The sequence below is a fragment of the Netta rufina genome (assembly GCF_964035555.1).
Source record: "Netta rufina genome assembly, chromosome: 1".
NCBI lineage: Eukaryota > Metazoa > Chordata > Aves > Anseriformes > Anatidae > Netta > Netta rufina.
The window spans coordinates 595,913-610,436 of record NC_140123.1 but is presented as its reverse complement, the minus strand read 5'-3'; the positions used below and the strand labels follow the sequence as shown (position 1 = coordinate 610,436).

General features: G+C 66.3%; 2 protein-coding genes across 4 annotated transcripts in view; one reads left to right on the top strand and one right to left on the bottom strand.

The window, feature by feature from the left end:
* Nucleotides 1–6,712, top strand: part of STIM1 (stromal interaction molecule 1) — an 84,905-nt gene extending 78,193 nt beyond the window's left edge. For 2 of the 3 annotated variants that reach the window (XM_084293925.1, XM_084293924.1), the window contains exon 12: nt 4,035–6,712. In XM_084293925.1, coding sequence (XP_084150051.1) covers nt 4,035–4,584 — 550 coding nt within the window. In that variant the 3' untranslated portion in view covers nt 4,585–6,712. The remainder of the gene's footprint in view (nt 1–4,034) is intronic. The other variant, XM_084293926.1, reaches the window with a different exon arrangement.
* Nucleotides 6,713–7,640: 928 nt separating this feature from the next.
* LOC311220442 (sodium-dependent proline transporter-like) lies at nt 7,641–14,524 on the bottom strand (the record flags this gene model as incomplete). Its single annotated transcript, XM_084303978.1, has 15 exons — nt 7,641–7,781; nt 8,067–8,240; nt 8,435–8,553; nt 8,654–8,753; nt 8,951–9,085; nt 9,324–9,436; nt 9,586–9,710; nt 9,875–9,978; nt 10,086–10,220; nt 10,315–10,453; nt 10,650–10,699; nt 10,880–11,028; nt 11,132–11,263; nt 12,449–12,635; nt 14,459–14,524. The coding sequence occupies 15 exons, from the start codon at nt 14,522–14,524 to the stop codon at nt 7,641–7,643; spliced, it is 1,869 nt and encodes a 622-aa protein (XP_084160104.1).

Here is a 14,524-nt window from a genome sequence, read left to right as displayed (position 1 = left end):
TTTCTTGGAGCCTGTCCCCTGGGTTTAGCAGGCAGCAGGAGCCCACCGGAGGAAATCATTCGATGGGCTGCGGTCAAGGAAAATGAAGTAGTTACTCTATATTGTCCTGTCCTCTCCCCCCTTCCTCCATCATTACCAGCCCTTCTTTCTGCCATCTTTTGCTTCTTTTGTTTGCAAAGCGCAGTGCATCCCATTTCCTCACTCTCTCATTCACCGTGGGCAGTTTGGATTCGTGGAGCAGCAAGGTAGGAAGGGGGCAGAGAAAACCCCAGCAGCGCAGAGATCAGCCTGCAGGCAGTCGAGCTCGGCCAGCCTCACTCCTCACAGGCTGTGAGCACGCCTGGCTGCACGGGAAAGGAAGCAGGCAGCACTGCAGCACAGCCGAGACGTTCACAAGCATGAAACGAGGCTCCCAGCCCTCTGATTTCATGGTCAGCTCAGAGTCTTTCGAGGGGGGAGCCTCTGGGGAGCTGTGCTGCACGCAGCAGTGCTTTGTCTGGAGGCACCTTCCTGCCGTGCCATGCAGCCCCTGCCCCGTGCCCGGCGTGTCCTGTGGAGAGCCTGCGGCCCCGAGTCGGGAGCAGGAGCCTCCTGGAAGTCAGCAGGGTCCGTGCCGGCCCTTTCTGGCCCACTGGCCATGATCTTTCCCCTTCTTGTCCCTGCTCTGGGCTCCGGAGCATCCCCAGCTCTGTGCTGCCTCCGGCCAAGTCAGCACGCAGCTGGGTCGTGTCCCCACGTGTGGCACATCTGCCCTCCCTTTGGGAATACATTCCCGATCTATAACTGGATAAATTATGGATAAAAAGGCTTAGCTTAGCACCGTTTGGATATCTGAAGAATGCCTGATGGTGTCTCCTGACATCAGTTCCTTCAGTCCTGCTGTGGACAGCCAGCCCGAGTGCAAGGGAAGAAGAAATTGTAGTCCAACAAGGTCTCTTCTCAGCAGGAGCCCACAGCCCGTAAAGTCTGCAGGGAAACACATCCTGTGCCCCTCAGGTCCTTCTCCTGGGGGCCTGCCTAGCTCTCTCTCTAGCTCCACAGCCCCAGAGGACTCTAGAGGTCCGTCTTGCAGAAGGGATGTTCCAGATGCACTGTGGCGATCGGAGCATTGACCTCTGCCAGAGCCAGGCTGTTCTGAGCCCCATTGTGCATGGAGGATGGAAGCACGGTGGCAAACCCAGCATTTTGGCCTGGGCTGGGACATCCCAAGGAAGCCGTGGATGTCTGGGATGAGGAGCTGGACCCACACAAAGTAACTGCCAGCCCCTTGGTGCCGAGGGTCTCCTGTTATCAGAGCAGTCCCGGGGAAGGGACGCGGTGGCCGTGGCGTGCCCGGGGAGCAGCTCCCGGCCGGTCCTCGGCACCAGCCAGAGGCAGCCGTACCCCTGCTGCGAGGCAGGGACCAGCTGTCCGGGATCGGGTTTCCAGCGTGTGCAGTCAGAGGAAGAAAATCCTCCACCACCAGAGGATGTTTCTCCATCTGCTGTCGTCATTTTCTCCGCGGCCATGACCGCGCGGCCGCTTTTGTCCCTTGTCAGGACCTTGTGCAAGGCAGGCGAAGGCACTCTGGGTGAATTAATGGCTGTCTGCAGATCTCAGCGAGGAGAAAGCCTGCCCTCCTCATAAATGAGGCATTTGTGAAGTCATCTGAGATCCCTAACTTCTGCTGTATTTGCTGTTATCTCACTTCTGTTTAGAAGAATGTCTTCACGGACTCTCTCCAGGCACCTCTGTGCTTACGGCAGCCAGTGGGAGCTCTGGGTTGGTTTTACAGGAAAAAAACATCCTCGGGTGTAGGTAAAACTCTGAATTTCAGCTGAGCAGGTTACAATCTAAACACGTTTCTGTTAGCCCTGACACGCTGCCCGTGGTGTGCAGCACGGGGCACTGCTGCCATGTGCTGAGCTCGCCCCAGACCTGCTCCAGGACGGGGGCTGGCGAGGAAGGGGCACAAGGGGCCCATGTGCAGCCCCACCGACTTGTAGGGCACGTCACTGCTGCCCGTGGGCCCCGTTATCCCAGTGAAACCCCGGAGCTGCATCCACTCCTCCCTGCATGAAAGTGACCTTCTGGGCGGCCGCAGCATCCGCTGGCAGCGGCCGGAGCCGTGAGCTCGTGTCTCCATCGGTGCCTCCATCGCAGTTGTCTCCCTTGGACCGCGTCCAGAGCTCTCTCTCAGAATAGCTGGGGATTTCACACCATCCAAATTGTTCGATTCCTGCGCTCCCCGGCCCGCTGCTAACCTTGAGGATGCAGCGCCCTGCTGCTTGGATGGCAGATGGGCTCGGCCGTGTGTGTGTGAAAGGCAGGGACTATTCCAGCAATGCCTGCGGCTGTTTTCCTCCTGTTAAAATAAGAGAGGACGCAGGCTCCGCAGCTGGGCTCTCGGAGCGGATCTCGGGCTGTATCCTAGCCATCCGTGAGGTTTTTCTAACTATCTGTGAGATTTTTCTAACTATCCGTGAGATTTTTCCTTTCCTCCACGCACTCCTGTGGAGCTGTGGAACAAAAGCCCAAGTTTTTTTGGTAGGTTTGTTCCAAAATGCCCTTGCTGCTATGACGAAGGACGATGCTGTGAGGATAATCCTCCCTTCCCTCTGCAAGCACCTCACAGTGGTACAGCCGTGTAGGTGACCTTCCTTGTGCTCTGTTTCTGCAGCCACTTCTCCACCAGTGCAGTCCTGGTGCTGCCTGGAGCTCTCCTTCTTCACCGGCTCTGTAGTGGAGGCATCTCGTCCCGTCCTGCCTTCCCCTTTCTCCCTCTGAGCTCTGGTGCTGCTCCTGACGGCATCACCCGGGCCGGGCGGTGAGCTTGGCACAGCATGGCCACGTCTCGGGGCTCGGCCGCACCGAGCTGTCTGCTCTCGGGGGCAGCACGGCCCCGAGCTGGCGAGCGCCTTCCCATCCCCTCCCTCACCCTCTCCCCTGCCCTCCGCTCTGCTCTTCTCCTCTCCGCTCCCTTCTCCGCTCCGTGTTCCTTGCCCCCAGCCTGTGCAGGTGACGAGAGGTGGCTCTGACCGACCCCTCGCAGCCCCTGCGTGCCCTGCAGGCGGCGTTGGTGGCACTGCAAGGGGTGAGGGCAGCCATGGGGCAGGCAGTGGGGCAGGCAGTGGGGCAGCAGCACAGCTCCATCCGGCTGCACCCATCCTGCACGGGCACGCCAGCAGCTCTCAGAGGGACCACGGGGCCGTCGGGCCGGGGCACAGCAGCGCTGTGGGGCGATGGGGGCTGCGGCTTCCCGTCCCTCCTGCCTCCGTTCCCCGCTTGGGGAAGGAGGTGCTGGGGGTGGCAGAGCGGCGCCCCGTTGCCTTTGAGGACCACGAGCAGGCAGCAGGCTGGGGGCACAAACCGCTGGGCAGCAGGGGCCGGGCTGCGGGCCTGAGCCAGCGGGGCCGGCCGGGGAGCGCACACAGATGCAAGCTGAGGGTCTGGAGAAGCCTCTGGTGAAATTGCCCTGAAACCCGGCCCTGGTGTGGCTGGGATGAGCTGTGTAACGCTGTGAGCCGGCTGCTTTGTGGGATACAGTGCAGGAAGGGGGCAGAGGGCACTGCCGATGGTTGCTGGCACATCCAGGCTGAGCACTTGCTGCTCCCTCGTGGGCTGGAGCCTCCGTCCCTCCGGGCTCCACCAGGAGCCGAGCCGTGGATTTACGCATGGTGCTGGCGGTGTGGCAGGGCTGGCTGTGCCACACGCCTCAGACAGTTCGTGTGGGGCTGGGTGAGGCCCCGTCCCCGGGGTGCCCCCACCAGCAGCCGCCCGGTGCTGGTGGGGAGGAGCAGAACCAGCAGGAGGAGGCAGCGGGAGCAGGACAGGCCCCAGCCCCGCTCCTGCATCCCCAGGGGCCGTGGGCTGGCTGCGTGCTGCGCTCTGCTGGGGGCTTCCCCTGCCGAGCCCCCACCCTCAGCTGCTGCATCTGTGTGCGTGTGGGCCAGGGGGGCGAGGGGGTGGGGGGGACAGACGGGGGGGGTCCGCGGTGCGAGCAGCGCTAACGAGCGGCGCTAACGAGCTGTCCTCCTCCGCCTTTCAACCCCCAGAGACTTAACTCGCTGCGACTCCGAGTCCTGCATCCCGCACCTGAGCGACCACCAGCGCATCCCCAGCGCTGCGCCCAAGCTGCTGGCGGCGCGCCCCAACCTGCTGACCAGGTCCGTGGAGGAGGCTGCCCCCGCGCACCCTGCCCTCGGCGCGCCCACCCCCAACGGCGGCAGCCGGCACGCCGAGGCCTCCGCGCCGGGGGCTCTGCCGGAGCGCCCGGCCGAGAGCCCCATGGTGATGAAGAAGATGATGACGGTGAACCACGGCATGGAGAAGTCCTCCAGCCTCGGGGAGATCAGCCACCCGACGGCCGGCAAGCACAGCCACTCGGATTCGTCGCGGTCGCACAGCCCCAGCTCCACCGACCCCGACACCCCCTCCCCCATCTCTGACTGCCGGCCCAACAGCGCCAAGAGCACCCGCATCCCGCAGCTGGCTGCCAAGAAGAGCCCGGGGGACGAGGACAGCAGCTTGACGGGCGACGAGGTTGACCTCGGCCAGAGCAAGAAGAAGTTCCCCCTAAAGATCTTCAAGAAGCCCAAGAAGTAGAGAGAGGAGGGAGGAGGAGGAGGAACCGCACGGACGCGACCCGCTGGGCCCGGGGGCAGCGCCGCGCCACCCCCCCGGCCCCCACGGGCGCCCTCCCTTCGAGTCGTGTCAGCACCCGCGGCGGGAGGAGCCACCTCGACTTATTTATTTCCTGATCTCTGAGAAACCAAGAAGACGACCGCTCCCCCGAAGCCAGCAGCCGCCCTTTCCCCCCTCCCTGTTCCCGCAGCCCCCAGCTTTGCTGTGCATGGCTTCCAGTTACTCCTGCCTCCGCTCAGCCACACGGCATTTGGGTTTGGTTTCAATGTGGTTTTATTTTTTTATTTTTTATTATTATTTTGTGTTTTTGTTTTTGTTTTGTTTTGTTTCTTCTGCCTCTTCCAACCTTTGCACAGGCTGTTTGGATGGCCGGGGTGGCGGGAGCCTTGCCGTGCCGCACGCCGGGTGCCGCAGCCCGGGCAGGGGGTGCCGCAGGTGTCGGCGGTGGGGCCGGCGCCGCAGCCGTTCTCCTCCCCTTTATGAGTCACTTTTCTTGCACCCTGGCCCCCAGGGTGGAAGGGGAATGCCCTCTTTGTGCGCTCTTGATAAGCGAGAGCAAGTACAATACCTCGCGAGGGAGGGCCCTGCCCCTGCTGGTACTCGTGCGGCCAGGAGCGCGCTGCTGAAGCTTCTCCCGCTCGCACCAGGGAGCTGCCGCCCGCGGGGTGCTCACAGCTCTGCCCTGGGCAGCGTTCCCCCCGCCGGGCGCGTGGCACCAGCGGCATCCATCCGTGGTGTGGGGGTTGGATCTGGGACAGAGGAGCCCCCTCCTGCCCCTGTCTTTGCTTCCCTGCCCGGGGGAGCAGGGCCAGGGCCAGAGCTCGGCTGGCACTCAGCAGGGTGTGAGCACCAGGGAAGGGCCCGGGGCATCCCCAAGGGGCATCGGGACAGGGCCAGCCGCTGCTGCCACCTCTCTGCAAGGCGCTGTGCAAACACACAGCCACGGCATCCGTCCCCAGGGCAAGCTCGGAGGGGGGGTGCGGGGCACGACCAAGCTGGGGGGCAGCCTCCAGGCTGGGGGTGTGGGGCTGGGTGCGTGCCCGTGGGGCTCGGTGCGTGCCCGGGGCTCTGCCCTTGGGCTGGGGCAGGCTGGGGTGGGTGGAGGGTGCTCACCAGGACCTGGCAGCAGCCTCCCTGCCCTGAGGCCGGGCTCTGACCACTGGGTGCTGCCCCGGGGCTTGGCTGCTCCCCTGTCCTCCCTGGGAGGCTGCGGGGCTCATCCTGCCCCAGGCACCTTCCCCAGCACAGCTGCTAAGGGGGAGGCCCCTGCCCCTGCCCTTGGCTGAGCCCTGCTCCGTCCCGGGGCCAAATCCTCTCCCTCCAGCCCCAGCCCCAGCCCCTGCCCCCTGCCCTCCCCCAGCGGACGCGGCCGGAGCTCCACCAAGCCCAGGTCCCGCTCCCACCGCCCCGTCCACGCCGAGCCGCTGGCCCTGGCCGCCGGCACCGTCCTGGGAGGCAGCTGCTACCCCGAGGCCACCCGGGACTCGGCCGCTGCCGGCAGGGGAAGGCGCACGTCCAGGAGGGGCAGGGAGGGAGGCAGGGCGGGATGCCAACAGCCCCTCGGGGCCTTGCTTTATGCCAGAGTAATATATTCATGTATGTTGACAATACAGGAAGGGCTATCGAGGTGTTTTTCGTTTCGTAGGTGGTAGTTAGACAATTACACTGTTGCTTTGAGATAAGTGAAAAATTCCTCTAAATGACTAAGTGCCTGCGCTTCCCCGCGGCTGCTCCCGGCAGCGGGGACGGGGTCCCGGCAGCGGGGGCGGTGGACGGGGGCTGCTCTGCCCCCGCCGTCGGCGTTGTCGCCGCCTCGGCCGGAGCCGGCCGGGGAGCGGAGCCGGACCCCCGGGAGGGCCGGGGAGGCCTCACGGAGCCCCCCCGGGGCGCGGGGGCTGCGGGCTGGAGCCGGGGCCGGCGGCGCTGCTCGCGGTGGCGGAGACCTGCGGATGCTTTCTGGAGAAGGGGTTGGAGATCCACTGAGCGGCAACTGTTGACGCGTCTGCCAACTCTTGATTTTTTTTTTTTTTTTTTTTGGTCATTTCATAAAACTTTTAAATCCAATAAAGCATGTAGTATATTTTACCAGCAGGCGCCTGCCGCGTTCTTCACCCCCCTGCAGCCGTGGGGGTCCCCTCGGTGCCTGGGCCCTGCGGTCCCGGTGCTGTGCCCTCGGAGCCCTCTCCCTCCAGGCCATGGTGGGAGCCACTGGTGCTGCCCCAGTAACGCTGCTGCAGGGACGGCCTCGTCCTGCCGGCACTGCCGCGGAGCCCAGCAGGAGCAGGGAGAGGACGGGCACGTCCTGGCCATTGCTCAGCCCTCACCAACACCTCACCCCGCTCGCACCCTCTGCGTGTGCAGCCAAAGCCAGGGGGACGCCCACGCCCCGCACCCCCCGGCAGCCCAGCACTGCGCCCCAAGGGGTGGCAGCAGGATGAGGCCCTGCGGGATGGGTCCCTGCAGCTCCGCAGGCAGCAGCGTGCGTGGGCTCGTCCCCATGGCCCATCCAGCCGTGCACATCGTGGTGGGCTGCAGAACTGTTTATTGCAGCACAAGCAAACACATTTGTGTGCTCACAGCCCCCTGAGGCTCCGAAACCACCCCAGCTCTGCCCCCAGCTCAGGATGGTGCCCAGGGAGCTGCCCCTGGCCGTGCCAGCCCCCTGTGCTTGGGTCCCTGCCCAAGGTGGCTGCCACTGGCAGGGGCACTGCCGCCAGCCTGGCCCCCCGGGACAGCGCTGGGTCAGGGCCAGGGACGTGCACAGCAGCCCCCAAACCTCTGATGGACACAACAACCACCCAGAGGTGGGTAGGGCTGGAGCACAGCCTGGCAGCCGGTGCTGCTCACGGAGAGTCCTTTAGAAACACTTTTTGGAGCATGTAGAGCATTTCCAGGAAGGAGAATTAAAACGTGCTGGGATCAGTGGTTAATGTCCTCTGGGACCGTGTGATGGGGAGCCTCGTGCACCAGCAGCCAGCCCCCGGCTGGGCGTCCCCAGCACCGGGACTGGCATCAGCCTAGGTGTTGCTTTCGGGCTGCGCGGAGAAGTCGCTGCTGGTCAGGGTGATGGTGAACGGCACGTTGATGACTTCCGCGGACACGTCCCGGCCGCCGGCCGCCCTCCAGGAGTTCAGGGGCTGGGTGGCTTTCTGGATGCGCTGCAGGTGGGCAAGGGTGAGCAGGGGCTGCCCTGAGCCCCCCCCAGGGCACAGGGCAGTGTCACTGCGGGAAGGGCACAGCCGCAGACACGGCCACCGAGGGGCTCAGACCCCACCTTTCATCCAGGCTCCGTGGCTTCAGCCCTTTTTCTCTCTTGGGGACGGGAGAGCATCGCCTCCAGTCTGCTGCCGCCCGCTCCCTTCCCACCCCCAGCACCAGGACAGCCCCTCTGTGACCCCATTCCCTTCCCCGTCCCCGTGCCCCTGCTCCTCCCGCACACTCACGTCGCTCAGCGTCCCCGACTCGCGGCACAGGGCCACGGTGGCCCAGAGCGGGACCTGCAGGCAGGTGAGGACGCCCACGCAGATGCCCAGGCTCGTGCCCCAGGCCGGGTACGTGTAGGAGCCGTAGCGCAGGGGCACGCCGTACATCTCCAGGAAGGTGTAGATGAGCGTGAACTGCAAGGGCAGCGTGGTCAGGAGTGAGGGGACGGCGCAGCACCACAGGGAGCTGGGCCAAGGCCACCCCAAGCCACCTCCAACAGCCACCAAGGGCCCAGGACACTGGGACTGGGGTAACCCCGCTCCGGGAGGCTGGGAGAGGAGCTCATCACCCCTCAACCTTCAGCCTCGGGTGAGCGCCCGATGCTTACCAGCAGCAGACAGGGCGTGAAGAAGACCCAGCACAGCTTGAAGTACCCCAGCATGTGGCTGCACCAGGACGGGCACTGGCAGATCATGTCCCTGATGTCCTGGCAGAACTGGTCGATGCCTGCAGGCACACGGAGGAGACGCAGGCGTGACCACCCCGCGGCACAGGGTGCACCCAGCGCACACACAGCCGGCTCCAGCGAGCCCCCGGCCCCGCTCACCGTAGCAGAAGGAGATGCCGAGGCACATGAAGAGCGTGATGATGACCAGCCCAAAGCCGGTGCTGTACGTGTCAATGAGGGTGAACCAGAAGATGCCTCCCTGTGAGGTGGGGAGGGACGGGGTCAGCACCTGCGGCCAGGGCCACCGCCCGTGCCAGGGCACTCGCCGGCCTCTGTCCTCCTGCCCTGGGACACGTGCGGAGGCCCAAGGGGAGAGGAGGCCGATCCCCGCCCCCCACCCTGGTGTCACCCAAGGGGGTGGGTGCTGCAGGATGGGGGTGCTGGGGCCCAACAAACCTGGGTGATGAGGAGGAGCCCCAGCAGGTAGAAGGAGATGCAGAGCGCGCCCAGGAACAGCGCCTTCCTCCTCCACTCACGCAGGGCCGGGAACTCGTCCAGGATGGCTGTGGTGATGCCCTCGATGTTCCCAAACTGGGGGATGGGGAACGTCGGTGGGGGAATGTCACCATCACCATCAGCCTCCCCCCATGGGACGTGGCTGCCCCAGGAACAGCCCCACACAAGGAGCCTCCATAACCCCGAGCCCAGCCCTGGCCTCGTGCTCCCAGTCTCTGCACATCGTGCCGTCTGCGTGCCCAGGACGGGGTGTACCTGGCACCCCAAGGCCAGGCACGGGGCAGGACGTGGGGCTGCCCAGGGTGACAATCACCATAGTGTCCACTCCAAGCGTGAAGAGCATCAGGAAGAAGAGGATGGACCAGAACGGGGAGCCAGGCAGCAGGGAGAGCGCCTCGGGGTAAGCCACGAACGCCAGCCCAGGGCCTGGGTGAGGGGGACGAGGGGAAGCATGAAGGATAACTGTGATGGCAGGGCCAAGCCCAGCAAGCAGGTGACCAGGCTGGGTGAACTCAGCTGCACTGGGATGTCCCTTGGCATGGCACACACGTGTCCTCCCCTCCCCAACCCCATACCTGAGTCGGCGACGCTGCCCACGGGGACGCCTTTCTTCAAGGCCATGTGCCCCAGCACCGAGAAGATGGCGAAGCCGGCGAAGAAGCTGGTGCAGCAGTTGCCGATGGCGATGACCAAGGTGTCCCTGCCGGGGAGGGCATCACAACCCCACGTGCATGGGGCAGGGGTGGACCCAGGAGCACCCGGACAGGTCCACACATTCCCATGGCCTGGACCTCCCTTCTCCCCCCCCCCAGCTTTGGCTGTGCCCCACCAGCCCACATCCCCCAGCGCCTGCCCCAAGCTCACCGGATGACGTTGTTGTTAAACTTGTTGTAGGAGGCCATGGAGAGCAGCCCCCCAAAGCCGATGCCCAGGGAGTAGAAGATCTGCGAGGCCGCATCGCTCCACACCTGGGGCACGAGTGCAGGGAGGCTGCAGGGGCCCCAGCCCGGCCCCACTGCCCCCACCCCAGGGACCACCGCAGGGTTTGTGGCCCCCGGCCCCGGCGCGGGGTTACCTGCGCGCTCTGCAGCTTGCTCCAGTCGGAGGAGAGGTAGAAGCGGACGCCGTCGAGGGAGCCGTTCAGCGTGGCCCCCCGGATGATGAGGATGAGGATGACCACGTAGGGGAAGGTGGCCGTGAAGTAAACCACCTGCACGGGGCACGGCAGCGCTCAGCCCCACTCTGCCCGTGGGGCAGCCCCAAGCCCCCGCGGTGCCCCCGCGCCCCAGCTGCGCGCTGCTCACCTTGCCCGAGCTGCGGATGCCTTTCAGCATGCAGAGGAACACCACGACCCAGGCCGCCAGCAGGCACAGGGCGAGGGGCCACTGCACGGGGCCGGGGTCCCCGAGGCCGGAGCTGTGCGTCACCCCCAGCACCTGCTCGCTGCGGCACGGGGACACGGGTCAGCGGGACGGGATGCAGAGCGCGGCACCGGCACCGGGAGTCCCCTTGCTGCAGGGCACCCTCGCCTCCTCCGCAGCGTCCTCGCCCACCCCTCCTCCTTTCACAAAGCCTCCAGCACCACCGGCTGCTGCCCGTGGGCTCAGCCCCGTCCCAGTTTCAGTCCCCCCTGACTTACTTCCAGAAAGCCTCGCTGGCGCTGGTGTGGGTGGCGCTCCCCGATGCGTTCTGCAACACAGCAAGGTCACCGTCACCGTTACCCTCACCACCACCCTCCTGGCCCTGGCTCAGCCCCAGCCCAACCATCCGCCCCCTCCTCTCCTGCTGCAGGCAAAGTTTGGCCCCAGGGAGCCCCCCCCAGGCCCCCTGCAGCGTCTGGCCCCGCGGCCCCAGCCTGGGGACACCGACCTGGCAGAGCTCCGCGTTCCGGGGGGCATCGCAGGACCAGGGCAGGGGGCTCTGGAAGGACGAGCCCAGGTAGTAGAAGGTCCAGGCGATGATGACGTTGTAGTAGAGGGACACCAGGGAGGACACGAGCAGCATCCCCACGCCAACGCCTGCGGCAGGGCAGAGGGGTGAGAGGGGCTGCCTCAGCAGGGACCTGCCCGGGGGCTGCGGGGGTGCAGGGAGAGGAGCCCCCAGCCCCAGCCCCGGCCCTACCTCGCAGGATGGGGCAGCACTTCCAGACCGTGATGGGCCCTGCGGCCCCGTACTGCCCCAGGCTCAGCTCCATCAGGAAGAGGGGCATTCCCGTGAGGAACAGCATGATGAAGTAGGGGATGAGGAAGACGCCTGGGAGGAGCAGAAGGGTGGAGGGTCAGGGGCACGGTGGGCGCTGTGCCGGGGTCCAGCAGCCCCCCAGAGGGCAGATGTGTGGTCCCGCACCCGCAGCAAGGACACGAGTCTGGGCAGGGCACAGGGGAGCAGGGAACCCCCAGGGGCTGCTGGCTGTGTCCCACAGGCTGTCCTCGTCAGCCCCACAGCAGGGACCCGAGCCAGGAGCCAGGGGGATTGAGGTGTGTGGGTGGTGGAGAGGCGGCCCCGGGTGCTGCAGCAGTGCCCAGGACTGTGGGCATCGGGCTGGGGGGGCTGGGGACAGCCTGGGCTGGCGTCTGGGGGGCTGGGGGGGCTTTAGGGCCCTTGCACTGGGACATTTGGGGCCGCAGGAGGGGAAGGGGGAGACGCTCCTGCCTGCAGTGAGCCCCACGCCTGCACCTGGAGCAGAGCGAGCGGCCCCATTGCTGGCAGCACCCCGAGCCCAGCCCCAAAGGCCAAATTCCTCCTGGCGTGAGGCAAGGAGCAAAGCTCAGCCCTGCTGAGCCCCATCCCAACCAGCTGCTGGCACAGCCCCAGACCCACACAGCACCACGGGGCGGGCAGGGATGGATGGAGGGGGGCCGGCTGGGGACACCCCCGTGCTGGGGGCAGCTGGGGATGGGGGCAGAGGCCACTGGGCCAGGCAGGATGGGTGCAGGGCCTCTGTCAGTGGGGTGGCACGGAGAGGTGCCAGGAGGCAGCACAGCAAGCCCAGAGACACGGCAGTGCCAGGACACGGGGAGAGGGGCCTTGGTCCGGGTGCAGGAGGAACGACCTGGGGATTTCAGAGGGGCAGAAGCAGCGAGGGGCTGGTGAGCAGCCTTTGGGGAGGTTTCTTTCGGGGCAGCCCCGCGTGCTGGGGCGTTACAGCAGGCAGGCTGCGTGCCGAGCCTGCCCTTTGTCCTGCCACAGGTCATTCCCCCTGCTTGGCCGCCTGCCTGCCTGCAACGGCACGGATCTTGCACCCACAAAGCATCCTTCACCTCGCAGTGGGATGGAAGCAGCAGTGCCAGGAGCCTGGAGCCCCCCGGCACACGTGTGCTCCCCACAGGGAGCGCAGCCCCTGGCCCTGGCACGCCGTTCCCCCCCCCCAGCACCCACATTCCCTGCACCCATTCGGGCAGTGCTCGGTGCAGGGACGTGGCCCCTCGCTGCACCCACCTCCTCCGTTGCGGTAGCAGAGGTAGGGGAAGCGCCAGACGTTGCCCAGCCCCACGCAGTAGCCCAGGCAGGACAGCAGGAACTCGTACCTCCCGGACCAGGTCTCCCGGGGGGGGCTCTCAGGTGGGGCTGGGGGCTCTGGGCAGGGCTGGCCGGCGGTCGGACCCTGCTCGTGGAAGATGTTCACCTGCGGAGGGGAGCGAGGTGTCGGGGGCTGCTGGCCCTGGGCTGCAGGCTCCGTGAGGCTCCTCGGCAGGGCTCAGGGCCGGGCTCTTATTCGGGTTCCCAAATGTGCTCTGGGGTCCCCCAGGACTCACACCACAGGAGCCCGTGGTGCCCCCACATGGGGCATGGGTTGGGGGTCCCGCACAGAGCTCCCTGTACCCCCAGCCTGCAGCAGCCAGGAGCAGGGCTGGGGGTGTCCGAAAGCCCTGGTGGGGTCTGGTGCAGCAGAGCCAGCAGCAGAGGGGTTCCCAAATCCCAAATCCCAGCCCCGGACGCACAGCCCAGCCCAGCCCACGTTACCAGCAGCCTGCAGGGCCCAGACGTCCATGCAGGACCCCCCGAGAGCTGCTTTACCAGCCCCCGAGCAGCAAAGCGGTTGCACGGAGCCAGCTGAGCCCTCCCCTCACCTCAACCCTGCTGCCCCCAGAGCAGAGGAAGGTGAGGAGGATGAGGTGAGGAAGATGCCCTGTCCTGCACCCAGCCCTGTCTCAGCACGGCTACTGCCAGCGGGGTGTCAGCGCTGCAGACCCCAGGGCTGTGCACACCCCCGTGGAGGGGCCGTGTTGTGCACAGCACCCTTTTCCTTGGCCCACACCATCCCTTCTCGATCAGCGGGATGGGAAAGCGCTCTGCAAACCCAGCTGCACGGGAGCTCTGCAGGCCCCAGAGGCTGCAGACACCAGCACCCAGCCCGTGCCTGTGTCCCGTTGTCCTCCCGTGGCTGGGAGGGGACGTGTCTGCAGCAGCCGGTGCTGCTGGGGCTGCTCCGTGGGGAAATGCCACGGGGTGCCCCAAAACACGGGCGTTTTGGGGCTGTTTGGGTCCTTGGCACAGCGCAGCTCCCTCCAGGTGCCCGCACCCGGGTGAGCTCGTGTCCTCCACAAACCAGGCAGAGCTTCCCCGGGCAGCTGCCCACGAGGCAGCAGGTACCAGGGCCGCCTGTCTGTGCGTGATCGAAGCAAACCTCAGGTGAGCTGTGCCGCTGGGGCAGGGCCACCGAGCGGGCTCTGCCTCCTGCCTGGCACAGAATCAGAGCCAGCCGCCCCGCCAGGGCCAGCGGGAAGCACAGCACAGAACTCCCAGCGTGTTTCCAACAGCCTGGGCACGGCCCCGCAGCCCCGCTGCTGCCGACACCCCCTGGGGATCCCCACCGCCGCTGTCCTCCTTCCTCCTCGCCCCGGGCGATGGAAAAGTGGCTGCCACTACAAAAAAAGGGGCACCCTCCTGCCTCCCTGCTGCTTCAAACCAGGCAGGCGGTGAATGTGCAGCACCTCTGAAGGGTGAGGGGATGGACGGGGGCTCGCCCTGCCCAGCGCTGCCCCGTGTGAGCCGGGGGCTTGAGGATGGTGCCAAGGCAGCGTGGCCGCCCCCAGCCCCATCTCCCCGAACACTGACGTGCCCCACACTGCTCGGGGTCAGCACCGTCCCCAGGCGGGTGGGAGACCTGCCCTGAGCCCAGGGTGACGCCAGGCTCTGGGCACGGTGAGCACCCTGAGAAACCCCAGCCGCTGTGCCGAGGCGAGGTGCCTGCCCATGGGCACGGAGGGAGGGCAGCGGGGCTTCCACCGGCACAGCCTGACCGTGGTGGGGCTGCACGGGGGTCCCAGACACGCTGGGACCCAAAGGTTTGCCATCCCCGTGGCCTCCAGGATGTGGGGTCTAAGGGGCAGCGTGCTGCGGAGCCCCCAAGGGATCGTCCCCAGCGCTGCTCCCTCCACACCTCGCTGGGGGCCTGGCCCCAGCACCGGGGCAGGTCAGGGACGTTCCCCAGGGCCCCGGTCCTACCGTGGGCTCCGGTGGTGAGCTGGGGGGCACGAGCCCCGGCGTGTCGAGGTGCCCGGTGCCCGGCAT